Genomic DNA, 21920 nt, shown 5'->3' with positions numbered 1-21920 from the left:
AGAAATACAAACGGAAGCTCAGAGAGGTTGGATAATTTCCCAAGGTCACAAAACTGATAACGATGGTGATGCTGGTGAATATTTATTGCTTTAACTCATCCATCCACAAAACCCTAGAAGGTAGTTACTATTATTATGTTCACTTTAAAAAATGAGAAAACAGTATGTAAGTAACATGTCTACGGTCCACAGCTGGCAAGTGAGTAAGATAAGATTAACCCACACGGCCCAACCCCAGAGCTGGACTGTCAGTGCTTCCTCCTGCCTGTGCCAGATTATCTTAAGAGACCATCTAGTTCATTCCAGACAGAGGAGAATGCTTAGAATACTGCACAGAATGCATGCTCAATATATGTTATCATTAGACTGAATCTTTCTTGTTTTTCCTAAGGAATTCATAATACAGAAGGGAGGAGTTTAGATGGTATAATAATTTCCTGTCACTTCCTTTTCAACTGGATACTCTACTTCCAATGGCGACAGAATGGAAGTGTCATTGTTCATTAAATTCCCATTTATTTACCCTACAAATATTCCACGAGCCCTATATTCTGAGCCTACTGACAAAATAAAACCACAAAGAAGTCAACCATGATAATAAGTGTTAATAATCTCCTAGCAAGAAGTAGCTCACAGGGGCCCAATAATTACTACAGTGCGTGACTTTTTAAGTATTGAAATTTTAACTTTAAAAAAATTCTTTAAAATTACTGGAACCTGTAAAATTATTATTGAAATTAAAATTAAATTGATCTTTTACTATGGAAATCCAACTCAACTCTTTCATTTACCTTATTTTTATTTTGCTCGACTTCACTTAGTCCTTACAAGAGCTATGTGAGGTAGGTTTCTGAGTCCGCCTTCACAGAAGAGGCGACAGTCATTCTTGGAGACCGAGGGGTTTGCTCAAGCTCACAGGACCTATGTCTCCTGACCCGAAGCCCAGGGCTCTCTCCATGAGCTGACAGCCTCCTCCTAGCCACGGGGATTCAGAACCTGTTGCCAAATCAGAGTCATATACAATCTTCAGACGAGAGCCTGTTTTCTGACCCAGATTCCATTAAGTGAAGGAAAGGCCAGGATTCCAGAAGGAAGGACGTTGCAAAAACCACTACGGCAAATATATAGACAATAATATCCTGAATCTTGCCCCAAAGAGAACTACGGTCACTTATTTAGGTATCATACGCAAGGGAGAGTGGGATGCCTTTTGAGCACTGTAGGACACAGGAAATGAACTGGCACTGTTAACTAGGGGCCTGAGGCACTTACATGGCCTACCCTTAGAGGGGGGTCACAGGAGGGCCAGGTAATATATGGGATCATGGCCCAGGTCTGGCTCACAGTGGGTCCACTGAGTCCATGGGCCCATCCTAGTCATTTCCCCAGTTCCTGATAATTAATTGGAGCACATGTACATAGTAGTTGGTATAACCTTCTATCTACATTGTTTCTGGCCAGTGAAGTAAAAGTTACCAGAGTGGGGAAAGCCAAGTGGAAGCCCTGTACGCCCCCCACCGCCAGCAGCAGCTAGTAAAGTAAGTCAAGACCAATATCAAATCCCATCTCATTAACAGAAGATCATGGGTTCATGGGGAGAAGGGACAGGGTTAGCTATTGAAAGGTTCCAACACCATAAGCCAAATCAAAATCAGTTTCACAAGCTGGTAAAACTCTCTCCATTGCTATAGAAATTTTGAAATTTAGTTATGGGAGTTACCTAATTTTGTCTTTTTCTTTCTATATACCCTTAGATATGCTGCCAACACAATCAAATGTACATAAAATCTTAAACAATGTACATTAATTTTTTTTCTTTTTAAAAATTCATTTTTGGGCTTCCCTGGTGGCGCAGTGGTTGAGAGTCCGCCTGCCGATGCAGGGGACACAGGTTCGTGTCCCGGTCTGGGAAGATCCCACATGTCGCGGAACGGCTGGGCCCGTGAGCCATGGCCGCTGGGCCTGCGCGTCCGGAGCCCGTGCTCCGCAACGGGAGAGGCCGCAGCAGTGGGAGGCCCGTGTACCGCAAAAAAAAAAAAAAAAAAAAAAAAAAAAAAATTCATTTTTATCTATGGGGAATACAAATACTATGGTATCACTCACTTTGGGTCAATTTTTAAGTCAGTGACAACTCTGGATATGTACTCACAAAGGCTATACCTTAACCTTGAAACCATGTGAGGGAGTAAAACCCCATGAAATTTCAAATGCTTAGTCCAAATTTTTGGGGAAATGCCCAAATCATGTCAAGGGCATAATGATTCAACTTTCTATGTAAAAAGGGGTTTGACCTAAAAGGAATAATTCGATGCTCATATACAAGCACAGATATCTACATTCTTATTTTCATGATTTTAGACAAGAATGCAAGATGACTATTCAATGAATACCTTCCAATTCTACACCAGAGATCAACATATTTGCATGTATAGGTTTAAACTGTATTAAGCACTACAGGGAATAAGTAATATAAAATACCAAACATATAACCTGTTCTCAAAGAACTAACAAGTGACCTGCTTATTTAGATTATGATCTGAGTAGAATTTGGGTATCTAGTTAAATTTAAAATAAACTTCAACAGTTCTAAAAGCACTACAAAGAATTACAAATATGTAAAAGAGGTCAGGATCTGGTGTCAGACTGAATGGATTCAACCCCAAATCTCCTACCTATGTGGCTTTAGTTAGTAATTTCACTTCGCTTGAGCTTCACTTTCCCTCTCTGTAAAATGGGCTCACATGAAGACTGGATGAGATCATATAAAGCAGAGCCTAGCACACACTACCTACTGGAATATTAGCGGCTACAATTTCTATTATTTATTATTGGAGAAATATCCCCATGTGAAAAAAACGAATATTAGTAGTCAAAAAAATTAAATTCTTTCAGGCTTGACTCAAACCAACCATCTTGCTGGAATGTGTCTCTGAAGCTTTTAAACACCAAAATCCTGAGCCGCAGCGTCTGTGTCCCTGCCTGGGTTGTGTCCGGCTCAGCTGTGCTTTTCCCTTCGCTGCCACATGTAGCAATGAGATCTGCTCTGTTCCAGTCTTTTCCTTTGCAGCTTCTCCTCTTGTTAATTAGCTGTGTCAGCGCTGGCAGGCAGCTCTTCCTCCACCCTAATATGCTGTGTTCTAAGAATTTTGCCACCATTTCTGAACAAATGTCATATAGATGGTACTACGGAGCTCACGTCTAGAAAACTGGCTCTTAACATACGTTTATCAAATGTGTTGTGACTTTTCTGACACTAAAGCAAAAAAAACATGTTGATCAGGAATAATTCATTCTTTTATTTATTTATTTATTTTTGCGGTACGCGGGCCTCTCACCGTTGCGGCCTCTGCCGTTGCGGAGCACAGGCTCTGGATGCGCAGGCTCAGCGGCCATGGCTCACGGGCCCAGCCGCTCCGCAGCATGTGGGATCTTCCCGGACCGGAGCACGAACCCGTGTCGCCTGCATCGGCAGGCAGACTCTCAACCTCTGCACCACCAGGGAAGCCCTAATTCATTCTTTATATAAAATGTTTGAAACTGTTTAGCCTTTTATCGGAATTTCATTTGGAAAATAGCAATCCTTCTACAGATTTATAACTTATGTTCCTCTGATTATAACCCAAGTCATTTCTTAACCCTTTCATTACTTAAGCAAATATTCAATTACATTTTACTGTATAATAGAGTGGGCATAATATTTTTATGATCTAAAATAAAATATTTCATTCTCCCTATGTGACTAATATACTTTTCTATTTGTTCAAATTGAATATGAAAAACTAGAACAACTTCTGCCTACACTGTATTTCAACTGTTATTCCCTCCAATTGTATATAACACTGGTGTATTATTAAAAAATTCTAATTCCTAAACGTTTGGACTTACATAGAGGATACATCTGAAAGTGATTATTTGATTTACAAAATAAATTTTTATTATTTAAAAGAAAAAAGAATTCAGTTCTTTCAGACATTAAGAAGAAACTTTGAAAGTCAGAGTCTTTTAAAAATTCCCCACCATCAGCTCCTAGGGATCCTGAGTCTGGTGATGTTTGACATTGAATACAATGAGTGCAATACATCACAAAAGGATTCCCCCCAAAATTGCCAGTGCTCTCAGGCCCTGAGCCCTGGACCCTTTCCTCTTCTGTAACCAAGATCATCATTAATCATCCCCACCGCTCAGTTTTCTTCACTCATGCCTTACCTCTAACAAAAATAATCATTATTATTACGTGCTTTAAACTCTGCTTTTTACTTCTGCTATCACCTTGTGGTTGGGGCCCTGGTGACAGGTGCTGTGGAACAGCAAGGATGTTTAGAACACCAACAGTTCAACAGAGGCCTGCTTAACCGCCCAATAGGAAAGGGACCATTTCCTACATCAGTGAGAAGTGGCAGGTGTCAGTGACATCTAAGTTGCATGCTTCTCTCCCTCTTTTCCTTTTTTGTGCTAGAGAGACAAGTGCTGAAATAAAAAAAACCTCCCCATGCCTTGCAAGAAAACAAAATGGGCATTGTTAAAACACATTTATCGGGCTTCCCTGGTGGCGCAGTGGTTGAGAGTCCGCCTGCCGATGCAGGGGACGCGGGTTCGTGCCCCAGTCCGGGAGGATCCCACGTGCCGCGGAGCGGCTGAGCCCGTGAGCCATGGCCGCTGGGCCTGCGCGTCTGGAGCCTGTGCTCCGCAACGGGAGAGGCCACAGCAGTGAGAGGCCCGCGTACTGCAAAGAAACAAACAAACAAACAAAAAACACATTTATCCTTTGAAGTATTTTGATTCACTGGGTGGACGTTTTACTAAAGCAACAATTTTTGGTAAAGTGGTTGCTGAAAGTGAATCATTCCTGAGCATTTTCACTCCTTACATTAACTGAATAAGAAACGTCACACGGGTAAAACATTTAACTCTCAAAGCTCAGAAAAGCGTCACGGGGACCAAGTTTCTTACCTACAACAATGCCATAGGAAAAAAACAGAAAGTAGATATTGGGGGCAAAACTGCTCAACATGAGGCCTCCTGCCACCATGAAGCCACTGAAGATTGTCACGGCTCTTGCTCCAAAAGATGAGACACACAGGCTGCACACGGGACCTAAAATCATAAACGAAACCTTCACTTATTTAACAGTAACCTCCTCTCCACATCCTATCATCCATCCGAAATTTAAAATGATTCCTTCCATCGTAAAACCACAACAGCAGTAATAAGCTACTGTGTGTTCACTACGGGTTGGACACCCTGCTACTTCACATAAACAATGTCCCTTCATTATAATCTCACTGCTTTCCTGGGAGGTAGGTGTTTTCGTTATCCTCGCTTTTCTGATAAGGAAATTAAAGTGTCAGAAGACGAAGGCCACATAGCTAAGAAATCGGGGTTCTGGAGTCAGACTTTATTAAATTTTCAATGAGAGTAACAGCGGCAACCACCCTCAGAGTAACAATTAAGAAGTAAACACCCAGGCCATCTGGCAGTTGAGTCCATCAGCTTAACCGCCACACTCTTCTGAGGATTTTGGTCTCCTGTACTCGCCATGCATCTTTTCTACCCAGAGCTCCTATCCAGCACAAGGCCTGTCATATAATTGATGGTAAAAATAAACTTAATGATTGACTCAATGCTATCCATAACATCCTTATAAAGGGATAAAGTGAGGGTAGTTACTCCCTTCCTAGAGAAGATTTTGGCAGGTGGGGCAAATGCCTCTATCCTACCCACCCGGGCATGACTTTGTCAGTATCCCTGTCCTACATACTACATGTAACCTGGAATTTGGGGGAGGAAGTGCACTGTTGACTGACAGGTAAAAGGGACCATTACCCGGACCAGTTCTATGCGGAAGTGGGCAACTGCTCATGTACTGGGATTTAAGGGATAGTGAAATTCTCTCTCACTAGCACTGTACCTTGACAGTATCTACAACTACGGAGCTTACCATATTAGAAATAAAAGGACATGAAGGGTTACTCAGCCCAGTAGTCTTATTTACATGGAAGGAAACCGAAGCTCAGAAGGGTTGTCCATGCCACGGTTAGAAGAAAGAGCCCAACATTTAAAAGCAAAGAGAAACATCTTCATTGAGTTCACAACAACCTTTCAAGGTACAAATCATTATTCCCAATTTTTAAAAAGCATGCTCACCAGAATGGCAAAAGGCAGACAACAATAAGTGTGAGCAAGGATGGGCAGCAATCGCAACTCCCATAAACTGCTAGTGTGATCTCCCAAAGCGGAACACAGCGCTGTGTAACTCCGAAGTTCTACTTCTATGTACACCTACACCCAAAGTCATGGACATAAATGGTCATAGCAGAACTAGTCATAGTAGCCAGCACCCACAGATCCAGATGTTCCTCAGTAGTGGAAGGTATAAGTAGATTCTGATGTATTCATACAATGGACTACCATATGGCCATGAGAATGAATGACCTACAGCTACGCACAGTAATGCAGATGTATCTCACAAATGTATGTGGAGTGAAAGATACAACAAGAAAAAGTACACATCGTGTAATACGAATCATAAGAAGTAAAAAACAGACAAAATTAATCTACAGTCAGAAGTCAGGATAGTGGGTCTTTGGTAGGGGATAGGAAGCTATAACCAGAAGGAAACACAGCCCAACTTCTAGGTACTGCTAACGTCCTGTTTCTGGATGTGAATGTGCTCATTACATGGGTGTGTCTGGTTTGTAAAAACAATTCACTGAGCTATACTCTCATGATATGCACATTTTTCTGTACATATCTTAAAACATTTTAGAAAACCTCAAATGGAGAGATAGTGTCATCCATCCACAGTCTCACTGTTAGCAAGTGGTGGAGCCAGGATCTGATGATCCCAAGCCCGTTCTTACCAGTAACAGAGTGTCTCTTAAGCACGTATTTAAGACCAGGTTATGACCACTGAGATACCACCAGCTTTCAATGCCTAGAGCCATCCCACATTCCTCCCTGGTCATGAACTGGCCCCTGTCATTTCAAGCCCTCTTGTATGAGCCAGTATGGAAGAGCAGACTGATATATTTACAAGACAGAGGGGAATATTCTACTCCAGTGTTTTAGGAGGAAAATCCATTTGAAAGACCAAACTTATCTGACAGTTGAGCTATGTGTATGCCCGACGAGAAACACTTAGATACTTCAAAAATAGAAATGATTTTAAGAGTCAAATTTCATAAATGGATGTTGACATCATAAAGTCATGACCCTTCTACGTTGTTTACCAAATTGTATTGACATTGACAGTCAGTGTTTACAAATTTAACAGGCACATGGAATTGAAATAGAGATTGTTACTGGCATGCTTGAAAAGTTTCAAGTTTCATCCTCAAAGCAGGACTTTAAATTTATGCTCCTTAAGGCATGTTAACTCTACAAGGAAACTCAAAGTTTGGGAAGATGGGGGTGGGGTGAAGGGTAATAATTTTCACAGCATGTACAACCAAAACCACTATTTTATAAAATGTATAATATTATCATCAATTTTGTGATAAATTCTTAAATCATTTTGCCTAATACATGATTCTTTGAATAAAATTAAGCCTAAGGAAGAAATGAGCAGAAATTCTTTGACAGATGAAAACAGCAAATTGAAAACTGGTTTTAAAAAACTTCTCACCTCACACCTGTCTGGCCTTTATCAAAAAGATAACAAATAACAAGTGTTGATAAGGATGTGGATAAAAGGGAACCCTCATGCACTGTTGGTGGGAAGGTAAACTGGTACAGCCACAATGGAAAACAATATGGAGATTCCTCAAAAACTTAAAAATAGAACTACCATACGATCCAGCAATTCCACTCCTGGGTATCTATCCAAAGAAAACAAAAACACTAATTTGAAAAGATACATGCATCCCTATGTTCAATGCAGCATTATATACAATAGCCAGGATATGAAACCAACTTAAGTGCCCATCAATAGATGAATGGATGTGGTATATATATACAATGGAATATTACTCAGCTATAAAAAAAGAATGAAATCTTGTCATTTGTGACAGCATGGATGGACCTAGAGAATATTATACTAAGTGAAATAAGTCAGACAGAGAAAGACAAATACTGTATGATTTCACTCACATGTGTAATCTAAAAAACAAAACAAATGAAAAAACATATTTACACAGAAACAGAGTCATAGATACACAGAGTCAGAGAACAAACAGGTGGTTGCCAGAGGGGAGGGGCGTAGGGGGAGAGAGAAATAGATGAGGGAAATTAAGAGGTTAGAACTTCCAGTTACAAAATAAATGAGTCACAGGTATGAAATGTACCGTGTGGGGAATATAGTCAAGAATTATGTAATATGTTAGTATGGTAACATACTGTAATTACACTCATTGTGGTGATCATTTTAAGATGTGTAGAAATATCAAATCACTATGTTGTGTACTGGAACTAATATAGTGTTGTAAGTCAGTTATACTTCAAAAACAAGCCAACAAAAAGGCTCATAGAAAAAGAGATCAAATTTGTGGTTACCAGAGGTAGGGGATGGGGGAGGGGGACTTGGATGATAGTGGTCAAAAGGTATAAATTTCCAGTTATAAGATAAATAAGTACGGGCTTCCCTGGTGGCCCAGTGGTTGAGAGTCCGCCTGCCGACACGGGTTTGTGCCCCGGTCCGGGAAGATCCCACATGCCGCGGAGCGGCTGGGCCCGTGAGCCATGGCCGCAGAGCCTGCGCGTCTGGAGCCTGTGCTCCGCAACGGGAGAGGCCACAACAGGGAGAGGCCCGCGTACCGCAAAAAAAAAAAAAAAAAAAGATAAGTAAGTACTAGTGATGAAATGGGCAACATGATAAATATAATTAACACTGTTGTGTGTTATATATGAAAGTTGTTAAGAGGGTAAATCCTGAGAGCTCTCATCACAAGGGAAAAAATATTTTTTTCTATCGCTTTAATCTTGTACCTATATGAAATGATGGAGGTTCACTAAATTTATTGTGGTAATCAATTCATGATCGATGTAAATCAAATCATTATGCTGTACACCTTAACCTTATACAGTGCTGTATGTCAATTATATCTCAACAAAACTAGAAGAAAAAAAATTCTCTACTTTCACACCACCACCTGCTGCTTACTTAGAGGAAAAAATCTTGATGTCAGAGGTTAAAGACAAAGAATTTTAGAGCTGAATGGGGCCTTGGAAAGGGTCCAAAGACCTTATTTAAAAAATGATGAAACTGTAGTTTAGAAGGATCATGTGATTTGACCAAGAATCCATAGCTAATCAATGACAGGGCTAAGGCCAAAGTCAGCCCAGCGTTCTTCCCAATTGAGATGTATTTCCATTGGCACCTTAATGTTTTTCTAGAAATATCAATTTAAAAAACACCTATGTACTTTTGTTAATATCTTACAGCCTAAGTAATTTTATGAATTTACAGAAGATGAAAACATGAGATTTATGTTCATTTTGGTGTTTAAAAGTTTAGAGCAAACTATTTTATTCTCATCCTCAGAACCAGGGTATTTCTAGACTTGATTTACACAGATTTAAACCACAATAGCCCCAGGTTTCATCAATAACAATTAGGGCAAAGTATAACTGGAAGTGACCAGTAAGTCACATTGACAAAACTGACACATTTATGTGTTTAGCTCTTCCTAGTAACAGGCAAGTTCTCCAAGATGATAAACCATAGATTACTCCTCGGCACTGGACTAGTTTCAATTCAAGAGATTCATTGAATCAAAGGACTACTCTCAGGGGAGATTTCTTATGAGGCTTCAGGTCTTTTACTTTGCAGAAGGGACCTTTGGAACAAAAGGTACTTAACTTGTAATATGAACCAGTAACTCCACTCCTTGGAATCTATAAAATTTTAGAAAAAAAGGGAGGGAGGAACGTCATCACTGGGTTGCCAATTTTCCTATTTTGACAAGTAAAGACATTTTTAAATGTAATAACTATCTATTATCACTGTCATTTCATTAAAGAGGAAGAAGGAATACTTTAATAAGGAAATAGTGAGAAGGATACAATTTCAGCGTAAAATGGAAGCCAGTAAGGAGTTACACACACACACACACACACAGACACGTGCACACACACACACACACTACATATCACTGCCTTTATATTAATTTTGTTTGTTTGTTTTGTAATGTATCAGTCTGGCTTTAGAGTCAGGATAATTTTAACCTTATAAACGAGTTTGAACAGTGTTCCTTTCTAGAAACCGAGAATGACCTCTGGGCAAAGGCTAGTGAAGAAATGAGGACTTCAGTCCTACAGCCACACAGAATTGAATTTAGCTAACAACCTAGTGAGCCTTATAATGGACTTTCCCTCAGTCTCCGGATAAGGGCCGAGAACAGCTGACACCTTGATTTTGGCCTTCTGAGGCCCTAAGCAGCGTACCCAGCCAAGTCTGCCAGACTTCTGTCCTGGAAAACGGTTATAGAAATTACAACTTTTCCTTAGTATACAAATTTAAAGCTTACATTGCCCACTAAGCACAACTTTGGCTTAATGAAAAAAATAATATATTATTTTCATTATCAATCAGTTCAAAAGATTGCCTAATTTTCCTTGTGTTTTTTTTCTATTTGAGGATTTTTATAAATAGGTGAAGAAATTTCCTAAAAAAAAAAAAAGAAGATAGTTACACACACACACTACATATCACTGCCTTTATATTCATTTTGCCTTTCAAAAAAGTTTTCTTGAACTCACGGTTGTATGTGTATTGGGGTTTAGGGGCCATTATTACTATTACTTCCTTCTGTCTGGGTGATTAATCTTGATTGGTTGGATGAATGGAAAATGCTAAGTAGCAGAGCTAGCAATCAGAACAGAAGACGGGTCTGAGGATGGCAGGTGGCAGGTGGGGCACTAAGACGTATGCAGGGCTCTTAAATGATATTCCATTCTCCTGCATAGTAGCCTGGCAACATCTTTGGCACAATGTTGACACGTTCCCTCAAAAAAGGTAAGAACCTATATATTAGGGAGTAACTCTATAAACCAAGGGTCCCCAACCCCTGGGCCGCAGACCAGTACTGGTCCTGAGGCCTGTTAGGCACCAGGCCACACAGCAGGAGGTGAGTGGTGGGTGAGCGAGCGGAGCTTCATCTGCTGCTCCCCACCGCTCCCCATCGCTCCGCATCGCTCACATTACCGCCTGAACCATCTCCCACCCCATGGAAAAACTGTCTTCCACGAAACCGGTCCCTGGTGCCAAAAAGATCAGGAACTGTTGTTATAAACCAAAGTGATGAATGAGGAACGAAAGGAGGATGCGGTCGGGCTTTCAAGCCCTACAACCTCTTAAATACAAAACGAAACAAAAACATAAAATCATTTGTTAATGGTCATCTGCAAATCAGACTGATTGATATCATTCTCAGCCAATGAGGGGAATTAAATGAAGGAAATGAAAATGAAAACTCTTGTGGAAAAAGTGTTTTGTTATGATCAAGGGTGAATTAGAAAATGAGAAGGATGAGAAGATGTGGCACATGTATACAATGGAATATTACTCAGCCATAAAAGAGAACAAAATAATGCCATTTGCAGTGACATGGATGGACCTAGAGATTATCATACTAAGTGAAGTAAGTCAGACAAAGACAAATATCATATGATATTGCTTTTTGTGGAATCTAAAAAATGGTACAAATGAACTTATTTACAAAACAGAAACAGACTCACAGATGTAGAAAACAAACTTATGATTACCAAGGGGGAAAGGAGGGGAGGGATACATTGGGAGATTGGGATTGACATATACACACTACTATATATAAAATAGATAACTAATAAGGACCTACTGTATAGCACAGGGAACTCTACTCAGTGCTCTGTAATGACCTATATGGGAAAATAATCTAAAAAAAGAGTGGATATATGCATATGCATATGTATAACTGATTCACTTTGCTGTACGGCAGAAACTAACACAACACTGAAAATCAACTATACCCCAATAAAAATTATTTTTTAAAAAAAGAAAGAAAATGAGAAGGATGAGTTGTTCTAAGGAAGTGAGAATGATGTACACGTTAAGGGATGAAATTGTTTCCTTTAGCCCTTCAGGGTAATGTGGGAAGAAATGGAGTTAAATTTTTGCTGGCTATTAAAATTAATAGGAAGGGGCTTCCCTGGTGGCGCAGTGGTTGAGAGTCCGCCTGCCGATGCAGGGGACACAGGTTCGTGCCCCGGTCCGGGAAGATCCCACATGCCGCAGAGCGGCTGGGCCTGTGAGCCATGGCCGCTGAGCCTGCGTGTCCGGAGCCTGTGCTCCGCAACGGGAGAGGCCACAACAGTGAGAGGCCCGCGTGCCGCCAAAAAAAAAAAAAATTAATAGGAAGAATACACATCTTTAAAAGTTTGCTAGTAACATAAATTTAGGTCTGCATTAATCAAACAAAAGAGTAAATATTTGACCATTACCATTCCTTCACTATTTACCAAGCCTCCATTAGAACAGCACTGCTGCAAAACAGAAAGATAAGGAGGCACACATGGCATTTTAAACTTTCTACTAGCTACATTAGATAAATAAGAAGAGGTAAAACTGATTTCAATAATAGATTTTATCTAACCAAATACATCGAAAACATCATCATTTCAACATGATTAAAGAGAGATTTTACACTCCTTTGTTTTGTACTAAGTCTTTGAAAGTCACTATGTATTTGTTACACTTATAGCACATCTCATCTTGAACTAGACACATTTCAAGTGTCCAACAGCCACATGTGGCCAGTGCTTACTGTACTGGACCACACAGCACTGGAGTCCCATATCATGGTAGATAAGGACACAGAGAAGAAGACGCAAAATTTCTGACCTAGACCAAAAGGCAAAACAAACACATATCAAAACCTAAGGCCATGGGCAATAAGCACAAAAGAAAGGTTCAGATCATGTGTTTGGGGATTTCAGAAAAGGGAGATCACCTTGGGCCAAAGAACTGAGCCTTGAACTGGGCTGTGAAGTATTGTCAAAAGAGACGAAAATACATTCTAAATGGAGAGAAGAGAACCATAATGTGGTTCTCCAAGTTGTAATTTTTATAAGACAGCTTTGGAAAAGAAATTATTCCCTTTGGGAAAGAAATCAACTTCCATGCACTTCTCTCTCCCAAAAAGTTTCAGAGAGTCCCCAGAGTGGTAGGATGGCCAGGCCTACTGTTGTAAGTATGCTGACGGTACAATGAGAAATAAATTACAGCAGTAACCAGGCTGTGTGCTTGTAGCACTGCAAGGATTTCCTAAGACAGCAGATTGATTAGGCCCACGAGTCCTATCCCTCTACTTACAAGGCGGGGAGCCCAACAAACTGGCAGGTTTCTCACTTCTTACTCCCCCCCCCCTTTTTTTTTTTAAATTTTTGGCCACACCCCGCAGCATGTGGGACCTTAGTTCCCCGACCAGGGAGGGAACCCGCGCCCCGCACTGGAAGGCGGAGTCTTAACCACTGGACCGCCAGGGAAGTCCCTGAGATCAGGAATTTTAAGTTCATCTTCCTGAGGAAGCAAAAGGCACTACAGAACCACATCCACTCAAATCCTTGCTCTCAAGTATACCGATCACCTTGCTTATCGGTCGCTTTGGTGTATCATGTACATTTGCCTTCTTCAACTCAGCAAAACCTGCCAAGATTCTCACCAAACCCTAGACCTGCCCAGCACACTGGGAATGGGCCAATGTAACAGCGTCCTTGTAGGAGGCAGGAATTCAGTCCTACGCAAGGAGTTAACAGGGGGTAACACTGTACAGATAATGCTGAAAGCCAGCTCTGCCTACACTCACAACTCATGCAGCAAGCCTGTTGGCTATACTGACTCATTATATTAACCTGGAGATAGATGTACTGACTCATTAGGGATTTGAAGATCTTTGGAGGAATTAAAGACAAAAAAAGAGAGAGGGAGGGGACTGTTAAATCTATCTGGAGTACAAAACGACAGAACAAAAGATCTCCCTGCTGTATCAGCTCCTCTGTGGTCAGAAAAACGGTCCCACCCTTCTCCTTGAATGTGAACCATAACACCCAAGCAGAGCGTGCTTTCTCCCAACTTAAAACAACATAAGGCCGTGATCACCCTTTCGTTCAGTTACCTTCCATTCCTTCTGAATCCTTCGGGTTTCGACCAGAGAAACTGAACCAGAAGAAGACTTCCATTAAGAGATTTATTGCAAGGAACTGGCTTACGTGGTTTTCGGACCTGGCTAGGCAAGGACAGCATCCACAGGACTAGGCCTCAGGAAGGGCAGATTGGAACTCTCTCCCACAGGATGAAGCTATAGCCGTAGGCTGAATTTCTTCTTCTGGAAAAGCTCATTTCTACTCATAAAGACTTCCAGTGAATTGAATCCGATCCACCTAGATTATTTAATATAATCTCGCTTACTTCAAGTCAATTGATTACGGACTTGGAGCGCATCTATAAGATACCTTCACAGTGATACCTCCATGAGTGTTTGACTAACCGTGGAATGCAGCCCTAGCCAATTAGACACAGACGATCACAGCTCCTAACACATCCCTCCTTCTCCAGCCAAATGTACTCTACCAGACGGCATCACCTGCAGCGCGATGCCAGGGCTTTGGCTTTGCATACGGGGACGCTGCGTGGACTGCCCTCTCCACGCCCATGCATCTGGCCCAGCCCACCCTCCCCTCTGGCCCACTTCACAGCCTATCTCTATAAAACTCCAGAGACTGCCTTGTTCTTGCTATTCTTGGTATTTGTGGTGAAGTCTCAAGGCATTACTACCCTTTTTTCCTGTCTCTGCCCTGAGACTCTAAATCCCTTAGAGCAGAGATGATGTCTGGGCCTCCCTAACACACAGGAGAAGAGATTCTCTGAGTGTGCGTTATGACGGTGTATAACTGAGGGAGGCCGAATCCTTGATATTCAGCCTTATTCATCCTAAGGATCATCTGGAAAAACAATTCAGATGAGAGGTCTACTTCTTAGTATTTTCTCAATTACTCAAGTTTCAAAGAGAAAGAATTAAGGTTATAAAGAGTATAAAGTTAAGAATTGCATGTCTTTCCGCTATTCTTAGCTACTGTCCAAATCTGGGTTTGTTAAAGACAATGGGTGGGCCTTTAAATTCCAGATGCTTAGATACAATATTGACAGCTCTCCCTCCTGCCCATCCCCCTAGAAATGTCTTTGTCTTGCAGGCTGAAGGGTTCCTTTCTTTTACAGATTCCAGTTTGGCTGGGAGAGTAATTTTATTTGTGGGGGATTGTTGTTCTTTAATAACTAATATTTGTTGAGTACCTACCACATGACAAGCACCATCTCGAGTATTCTACGTGGCAATCATATAAGGTAGGTACTTTTATTTTTTATTTGTTTATATTTTTGGCTGTGCCGCGCAGCATGCAGAATCTTAATTCCCCAACCAAGGATGGAACCCATGCCCCCTGCAGTGGAAGTGTAGAGTCTTAACCACTGGACCACCAGGGAAGTCCCAGGTAGGTACTTTTATGATCTCCAATTTAAAGATGAAGAAACAGACTTAACAGGTTAGAAAAACCATTGCTTGGGTGTCAATGTTTCTCTCCTTTTTTTTTTTTTTTTTTTTTTCCAATCTTCCTCTTAGACAATGTGTTCATCTTGGGCAGGTCACTAAACCTTAAGGACAAGAATGCCTATTTCAGTGTGTTATTATGAGGATCAACCAGGATCAAGTAAGTGAAGGTGGCTGGTATTGAGCCAGGCACACAAGGGACACTTTTTGAACTAAAGGGACAAGTACATGAAAAGCAGACTTTGTATGTTGCTTAGCAAATGTACCTGTGCTGTGCTGACTCAATTATAAATCTCCAGAGGTCGGATCACAGAACTAGTCAAGGATGACACCTACCAGGCCTTCTCTGGACAAAACTGCGTAAAGAAAACAACTCATGTTCCTCAGCTACGATATGGCTTGCTGCATCAGAAGCATCTGGGGAACTAGTTAAAAAGAAGATTCCTGGGACCACCCTCCGTCCCCACCCCACAGCACTGATGAGTAAGAAATTGGCTTTTGGGCTTCCCTGGTGGCGCAGTGGTTGAGAGTCCGCCTGCCGATGCAGGGGATGAGGGTTCGTGCCCCGGTCCGGGAAGATCCCACATGCCGCGGAGCGGCTGGGCCCGTGAGCTATGGCCGCTGAGCCTGCGCGTCCGGAGCCTGTGCTCTGCAACGGGAGAGGCCGCAACAGTGAGAGGCCCGCGTACCGCAAAAGAAAAAAAAAAAAGAAATTGGCTTTTTAGACAAGCTCAAGTCATTCATATATACTCCTGATTTTAAGAGCAACTATCAAAGATGTATTTATGTAAATATATACATACATATATATATATAAATTAAATTCCTTTTTATCAAAAAGGATGCAAAGATGTCCGTTTATGTGTTCATTCCCCAGAATTGGGGCCACTGGACACAATTTGTCATGGTTTACATGGCATACACAGTGACACGTTCAAGCAGAAACCTACAAGAGCTCCCTTTATAAATATGTCGACACCAATATACATTTGAGAACTACCAAGGAGTGCAAGACTGCAATCTAAGTAGAGAGGGCTTAAGCCAGTGGTAGCTCCCAACTGAAAATCACTTTGGGGGCTTGAAAAAGATTCACGTATGTGGGCCCCACTATAGACTGACTGAATTAGAATGTCTGAGGCTCAAATCCAAGCATTTATATGCTGAAATCTTTCTACAGATGATTCTGATTATCGCCCTGGTTAAGAATCACTGACAATCATGATGAGATGTACTCTTCCTATTTCCAAGGTAGGACCGATCCGTTTGTTTTCGTGTAGAAGAAAGTTGTCCACAAAGTAGATGATGAATGTGGCTCAAACACCGCTAGACCCCTCTTGCTAATACTGTATTACGTAGCTTTCAGGATGTGTCCCTTAATTTATGCTATGAAGAGCCAAGGGAAGCCAACAACACAGATACTCAGTGGCCACTAACTAAAGTGCACACAGGCATGTGCACAAACACACACAAACACACACCCGTAAGTCTTAGCTCTCCAGTCATCATTTTTTTCTCACTGCTTCCTCATTCTGGAACCCTTTGGTCTCCGTATTCTATGTTTATTTGCAAAAGCTCTGATTAGCTGCTTCCAGTGTCTTCTCATCTAGCTGAAGACACTGAAGATAAGTTACTTGCACAAGGTCCCTCAGCTACAGGGTGGTACAGCCAGGACTCAGATTAGCTCTGACTTCGGCCCAACACTCCCCCAGTACTTGTTCATTCCCTGGACGTTTGCTGGGATGCTCTCTCTCTCCAGCCCATCAAGCAGGGCTGGCCTCGTGGGCACGCAACCAATGCAGCTGCACTGGATTCAGCTCTGAGAAGGGCCATGCACTTGGTCTGCTGCCCTGTTGCTGCTGTCTTGAAGTTCTTAACTTTTGTAACTGGAGGCCTTGCATTTTCATTTTGCACGTGGTATTGCAAATTATGTAGCTGGTCCCGCCTACAAGTGAAGGGGGCTGCTTGTGGCCCCTGAGACAGACTGTCCATCCACTTAGGAACTTGCAGAAAGTGGAGAGCTGCAGTTCAGTTTTCAGAGTCTCAGCATCGGCTCTGACCACCAATACCCCATCCATCCCTAAGAAGATCTCAGCTTCCCTGAACACCTCAAACCCTCAAGTCTTACCTGGACAGACTTCCTGAAAAACAGTTTTGTTCTCCAAGTATGTGCTGACAGAGATAGCATTTCAATTACCCTTTGACCCGTGCTGGAAGGCAAGGTAATTGAATTTCTGTTTAACTTTGTATTTGCTAATAGAAATGATGACTAATTGGGACTTCCCTGGTGGTCCAGTGGTAAAGAATCTGCCTTCCAATGCAGGGGACTCAGGGTTCGATCCCTGGTCGGGGAACTAAGATCCCACATGCCACGAGGCAACTAAGCCCGCGCACTGCAACTACTGAGCTCTTGCGCCTCAATGAGAGAGCCTGCGTGCCGCAAACTACCGAGCCCATGTGCTCTGGAACCCGCACGCCACAACTAGAGAGCCCACGCGCCCTGGAGCCTGCCCACTACAACTAGAGAGAGAAAACCTGCCGCTACAACTAGAGAGAAGCCCGCGCGCCACAACGAAGAGCCTGCACCACAGTGAAAGATCCCGCATGCCTCAACAAAGATCCCGCATGCCACAACTAAAACCCGACACAGCCAGAAAAGAAATGATGACTAATTGGAGGACATTTAAAAATTCTCTTCTCACCGGATCATTTTCTAAAAATTATATTCTCAAACATATCAATCATCATCCACTTGTACTTTGACAGCTTTACAAACAATCCACATTTTGAAAAACTCTTTCAAACAAATCTTGGCAAATGTTTCCTGCTTTTCTGACGCTTATAATGACAGTGTTATTTTCATTTGTTTAGTTACGTTTAGTTCTCTTATCTGACATGGCCACATGATCCAGCATTGTGTTTCAAGTCTTGTTTTTAATTTAACAAAGTAATTCATCAATTGGAAGCAACTGTTTTTGTTCTATTTTGTTTTAAGAAGTCCCCTTTAGTGATCAGGAAAGATAACAGATTTAAAAGAAGGAATGGCCAATGCATTTTCTTTGTAAATAATTTTAGAGTTGAAAAATACCTTATAAATCACCACATTCACTGTCCTTATTTTCCCCATAAGAATAGAGATTGTAATTTGCTCAATGAATCATGTAAAGGTCATAGTTCAGGATTAGACTCCAGGGCTACATCTTAGCATATCTGTTCTTTTAAAAAAATTTTTATTGGGGTATAGTTAATTTACAATGTTGTGTTAGTTTCTGCTGTACAACAAATTGAATCAGTTATACATATTCATATATCCACTCTTTTTCAGATTCTATTCCCATATAGGCCATTACAGAGTATTGAGCAGAGTTCCCTGTGCTGTACAGTAGGTACTTATTAGTTATCTATTTTATATACAGTAGTGTGTATACAGCATGTCTGTTCTTAACTAGTTCCAAGTAAGTTAGACTGATGATCACTAAATACTACTGCAGAGTTCAAACTATGACTCCAGAAATTGAAGTGCCTATGATTTTAGTCCTTAAAAAAAAAGCCGCTCTACTGTGCTGTCTAAAGGTGTTAAGAATCACTATTATATCATACTTGATAAATGTTTATCAAGAATATTACTTTTGGGGCTTCCCTGGTGGCACAGTGGTTAAGAATCCGCCTGCCAATGCAGGGGACACGGGTTCGATCCCTGGTCCGGGAAGATCCCACATGCCACGGAGCAACTAAGCCCACGAGCCACAACTACTGAAGCCCGCGCGCCTAGTGCCCATGAGCCACAACTACTAAGCCTGCGAGCCACAACTACTAAAGCCCGCGCGCCTAGAGCCCATGAGCCACAACAAGAGAAGCCACCGCAATGAGAAGCCCTTGCACCACAACTAAGAGTAGCCGCCGCTTGCTGCAACTAGAGAAAGCCCGTGCGCAGCAACGAAGACCCAACGCAGCCAAATATAAATAAATAAATAAAATAAATTTTTAAAAAAAGAATATTACTTCTGGAGACATTTTATGAAGGTCACACAAAATGCGTCACATACATCTTACACATAACACTATATTTAAATCCTTAATGTCATTATCATTGTTGAGAAGGGACTACTCTTTGTCATATCAACTTTTTCTTAAGAAGGTGACACAAATGTAGGACATGCAGTGTGATCACGGTGTATTCGAGAGAGGAGTAATTATGAATCACAGAGGAACTGTTCCCAGGACTGCTGAAAAATATTTGGTCCTTTGGTCACCAGCATTCATCGGACATACCTGGATCACTGCCCTCATACCCCTGTATCTTTCTTATTTGCGGAAACGTGTGTCTCACTAGACTGAGCCTATTAAAGGCAGAAATGACGTGTCTGCCATTCATCCTTTCATATCCAGCATCTAAAACACTGCCTGGCACACAGGAGCAAATACATATATAAAGGAATGAATGAATGGACAACTGAATCTCTGATGGAATTCCTGTATTGTCACATAGATTTAGGACAGTGAAAGAGTGGTTTATAATCTCAGTGAAGGCAGCAAAGTAGGTGCTATACTTTGAAAAAAGAAAATAGCCTCCTATGTCTTGCACAATGTGAACGATGCAGCAAACGTAATTAAATGATTAACGAGTGAGGAGAAGCATAAGTTTCTCCACTTACTTGCAAGCAAGCCAACTCCACTTGCAAGGGATCCGACCCAGGCTGTTTTCCCCTTCCCTTCACCAAAGGCGTCCAGCCATTCTACGTACAAGACGCCAACAGCTAGCGGAGATCCGTAACACAAAAACTGAGTAAAGAGCGAGGCCAGTACAATCACCCAGCCCCAGCCACCGTCAGGTGGCTTCTTAAATTCCATTGTAATGTGAGATCAAGGCGGTGTTTCTCTGTAGGTCCTAAGCAAAAACAAAAAGAAAAAAAGAAAAGCATATTTAGAGTGTAATGAGGCATGGTATTTCAGATTAAAAATATCTCCTCCCAAATTGAAACATTAAAAAAAGTTCTCTAAAAATATAAGAGGAAAAGGATAAAATATCATCGATAGACCAAGTTAACTTTAAAATTTTGATTTCTGATTTGAATAAGTAATACACCCACATGTTTCCACAAAGATGTTTTTTATATCATAAACAGGATAAATTCGGAGTTTGGGATTAACATATACACACTACCGTATATAAAACAGATAACCAACAGGGACCTACTGTATAGCACAGGGAACTCTGTTCGATATTTTTGTAATAACCTAGAAGGGAAAGAGACTCGGAATCACTGTGCACCTGAAACTCACACTACATTGTAAATCAACTATACTTCAATTTTTTAAAAAGGCATAGAGTGTAGGGTGTAAAGTCTTCTTCCCAAACTTGCCCCCGTTCACCAGGTTCCCACCCCAACCCAAGCACAGGAAATCACTGTTTTTGGTTTCCTGTGGCACGTTGAGTTCCCCAGGACACACTCTTACTTATTAGCAAGGGGAGGTTTACTAAAAGTGTTCTCTTTCTATGGAAGAAATCAGACAGCAGCAGGAGAAGGTAAATTACCATGCAGCTTAAGGAAGGGGATTTCTAAAGCTGGCTGACCCTTCAGAGTTGCCCTGAGTTGGGGGTGGGAAGCTGGCCCTTCACACCCCCATGTTGCTAATTCATTGACTGCAGGCCACCCCAGAAGGGGGCATGACCTCAGGTGAGGTGACTCTCTTTTCAAAAGAGGCAATCATTACCCGTGGGGTTTGTTCCCTGAAGGACATCTGTCAGCAGCCCTTCAGCTGCTTCAGCAAGAAATCTTTCATTCCTCAGGGGGTCTGGAGGCAGCACATCACAATGTTCACACTCGAGTATCCTTCCAGAGTTTCTTTATAAACATGCAAGCAAAACCAAGCAAACAGTCTTAGATTTCCTTTTTTCAACAAAAAGTGGATACTGTACATTCTATTCCATGCCTTGTTTTATTCGCTTAACATCCTCGGAAACGCTTCCCTATCAACACATAGAGAGCATCCTTAGTCTTCCTTCTTAAATACGCACATATGGCTGTATACTTGTTTGTTTGTTTTCCTTATTGAATAGGCAAAACATTCACATGGTTCAAAAATGAAAAAAATGACAACGAATATACAGTCTCCATCTACCTAGTTCCCACCTAACTTCCATTCTCTCCACCAGTAACCAACGCTTCTTGTTTCTTTTATATCCTTCCAGAATTAATTTATGAGTACATAAGCTAACTCATATACAGATTTCCTCTAATTTTTTTTTTTTTTTTTGCGGTACGCGGGCCTCTCACCATTGTGGTCTCTCCCGTTGTGGAGCACAGGCTCCGGACGCGCAGGCTCAGCAGCCATGGCTCACGGGCCCAGCCGCTCCATGGCACGCGGGATCCTCCCAGATCGGGGCACGAACCCGTGTCCCCTGCA

At 41.6% G+C, this 21920-nt stretch overlaps 1 protein-coding gene across 4 annotated transcripts in view; it reads right to left on the bottom strand.

Annotated features, from left to right (window-relative positions):
- Nucleotides 1-21920, bottom strand: part of SLC16A9 (solute carrier family 16 member 9) — a 68567-nt gene that overhangs the window by 17581 nt on the left and 29066 nt on the right. The window contains exons 2-3 of one of the 4 annotated variants that reach the window (XM_082854586.1): nt 20168-20400; nt 4951-5094 (exon numbers count right to left, since the gene is read on the bottom strand). In XM_082854586.1, coding sequence (XP_082710712.1) covers nt 4951-5094; nt 20168-20363 — 340 coding nt within the window. In that variant the 5' untranslated portion in view covers nt 20364-20400. Of the gene's footprint in view, nt 1-4950; nt 5095-20167; nt 20895-21920 lie in introns of those variants that run through there. The other 3 variants (XM_082854585.1, XM_082854588.1, XM_082854587.1) reach the window with 3 other exon arrangements.

This window comes from Leucopleurus acutus, assembly GCF_964270905.1.
Source record: "Leucopleurus acutus genome assembly, chromosome: 14".
NCBI lineage: Eukaryota > Metazoa > Chordata > Mammalia > Artiodactyla > Delphinidae > Leucopleurus > Leucopleurus acutus.
The sequence above is the reverse complement of the archived record's forward strand: the minus strand, read 5'-3'. Positions and strand labels throughout refer to the sequence as shown.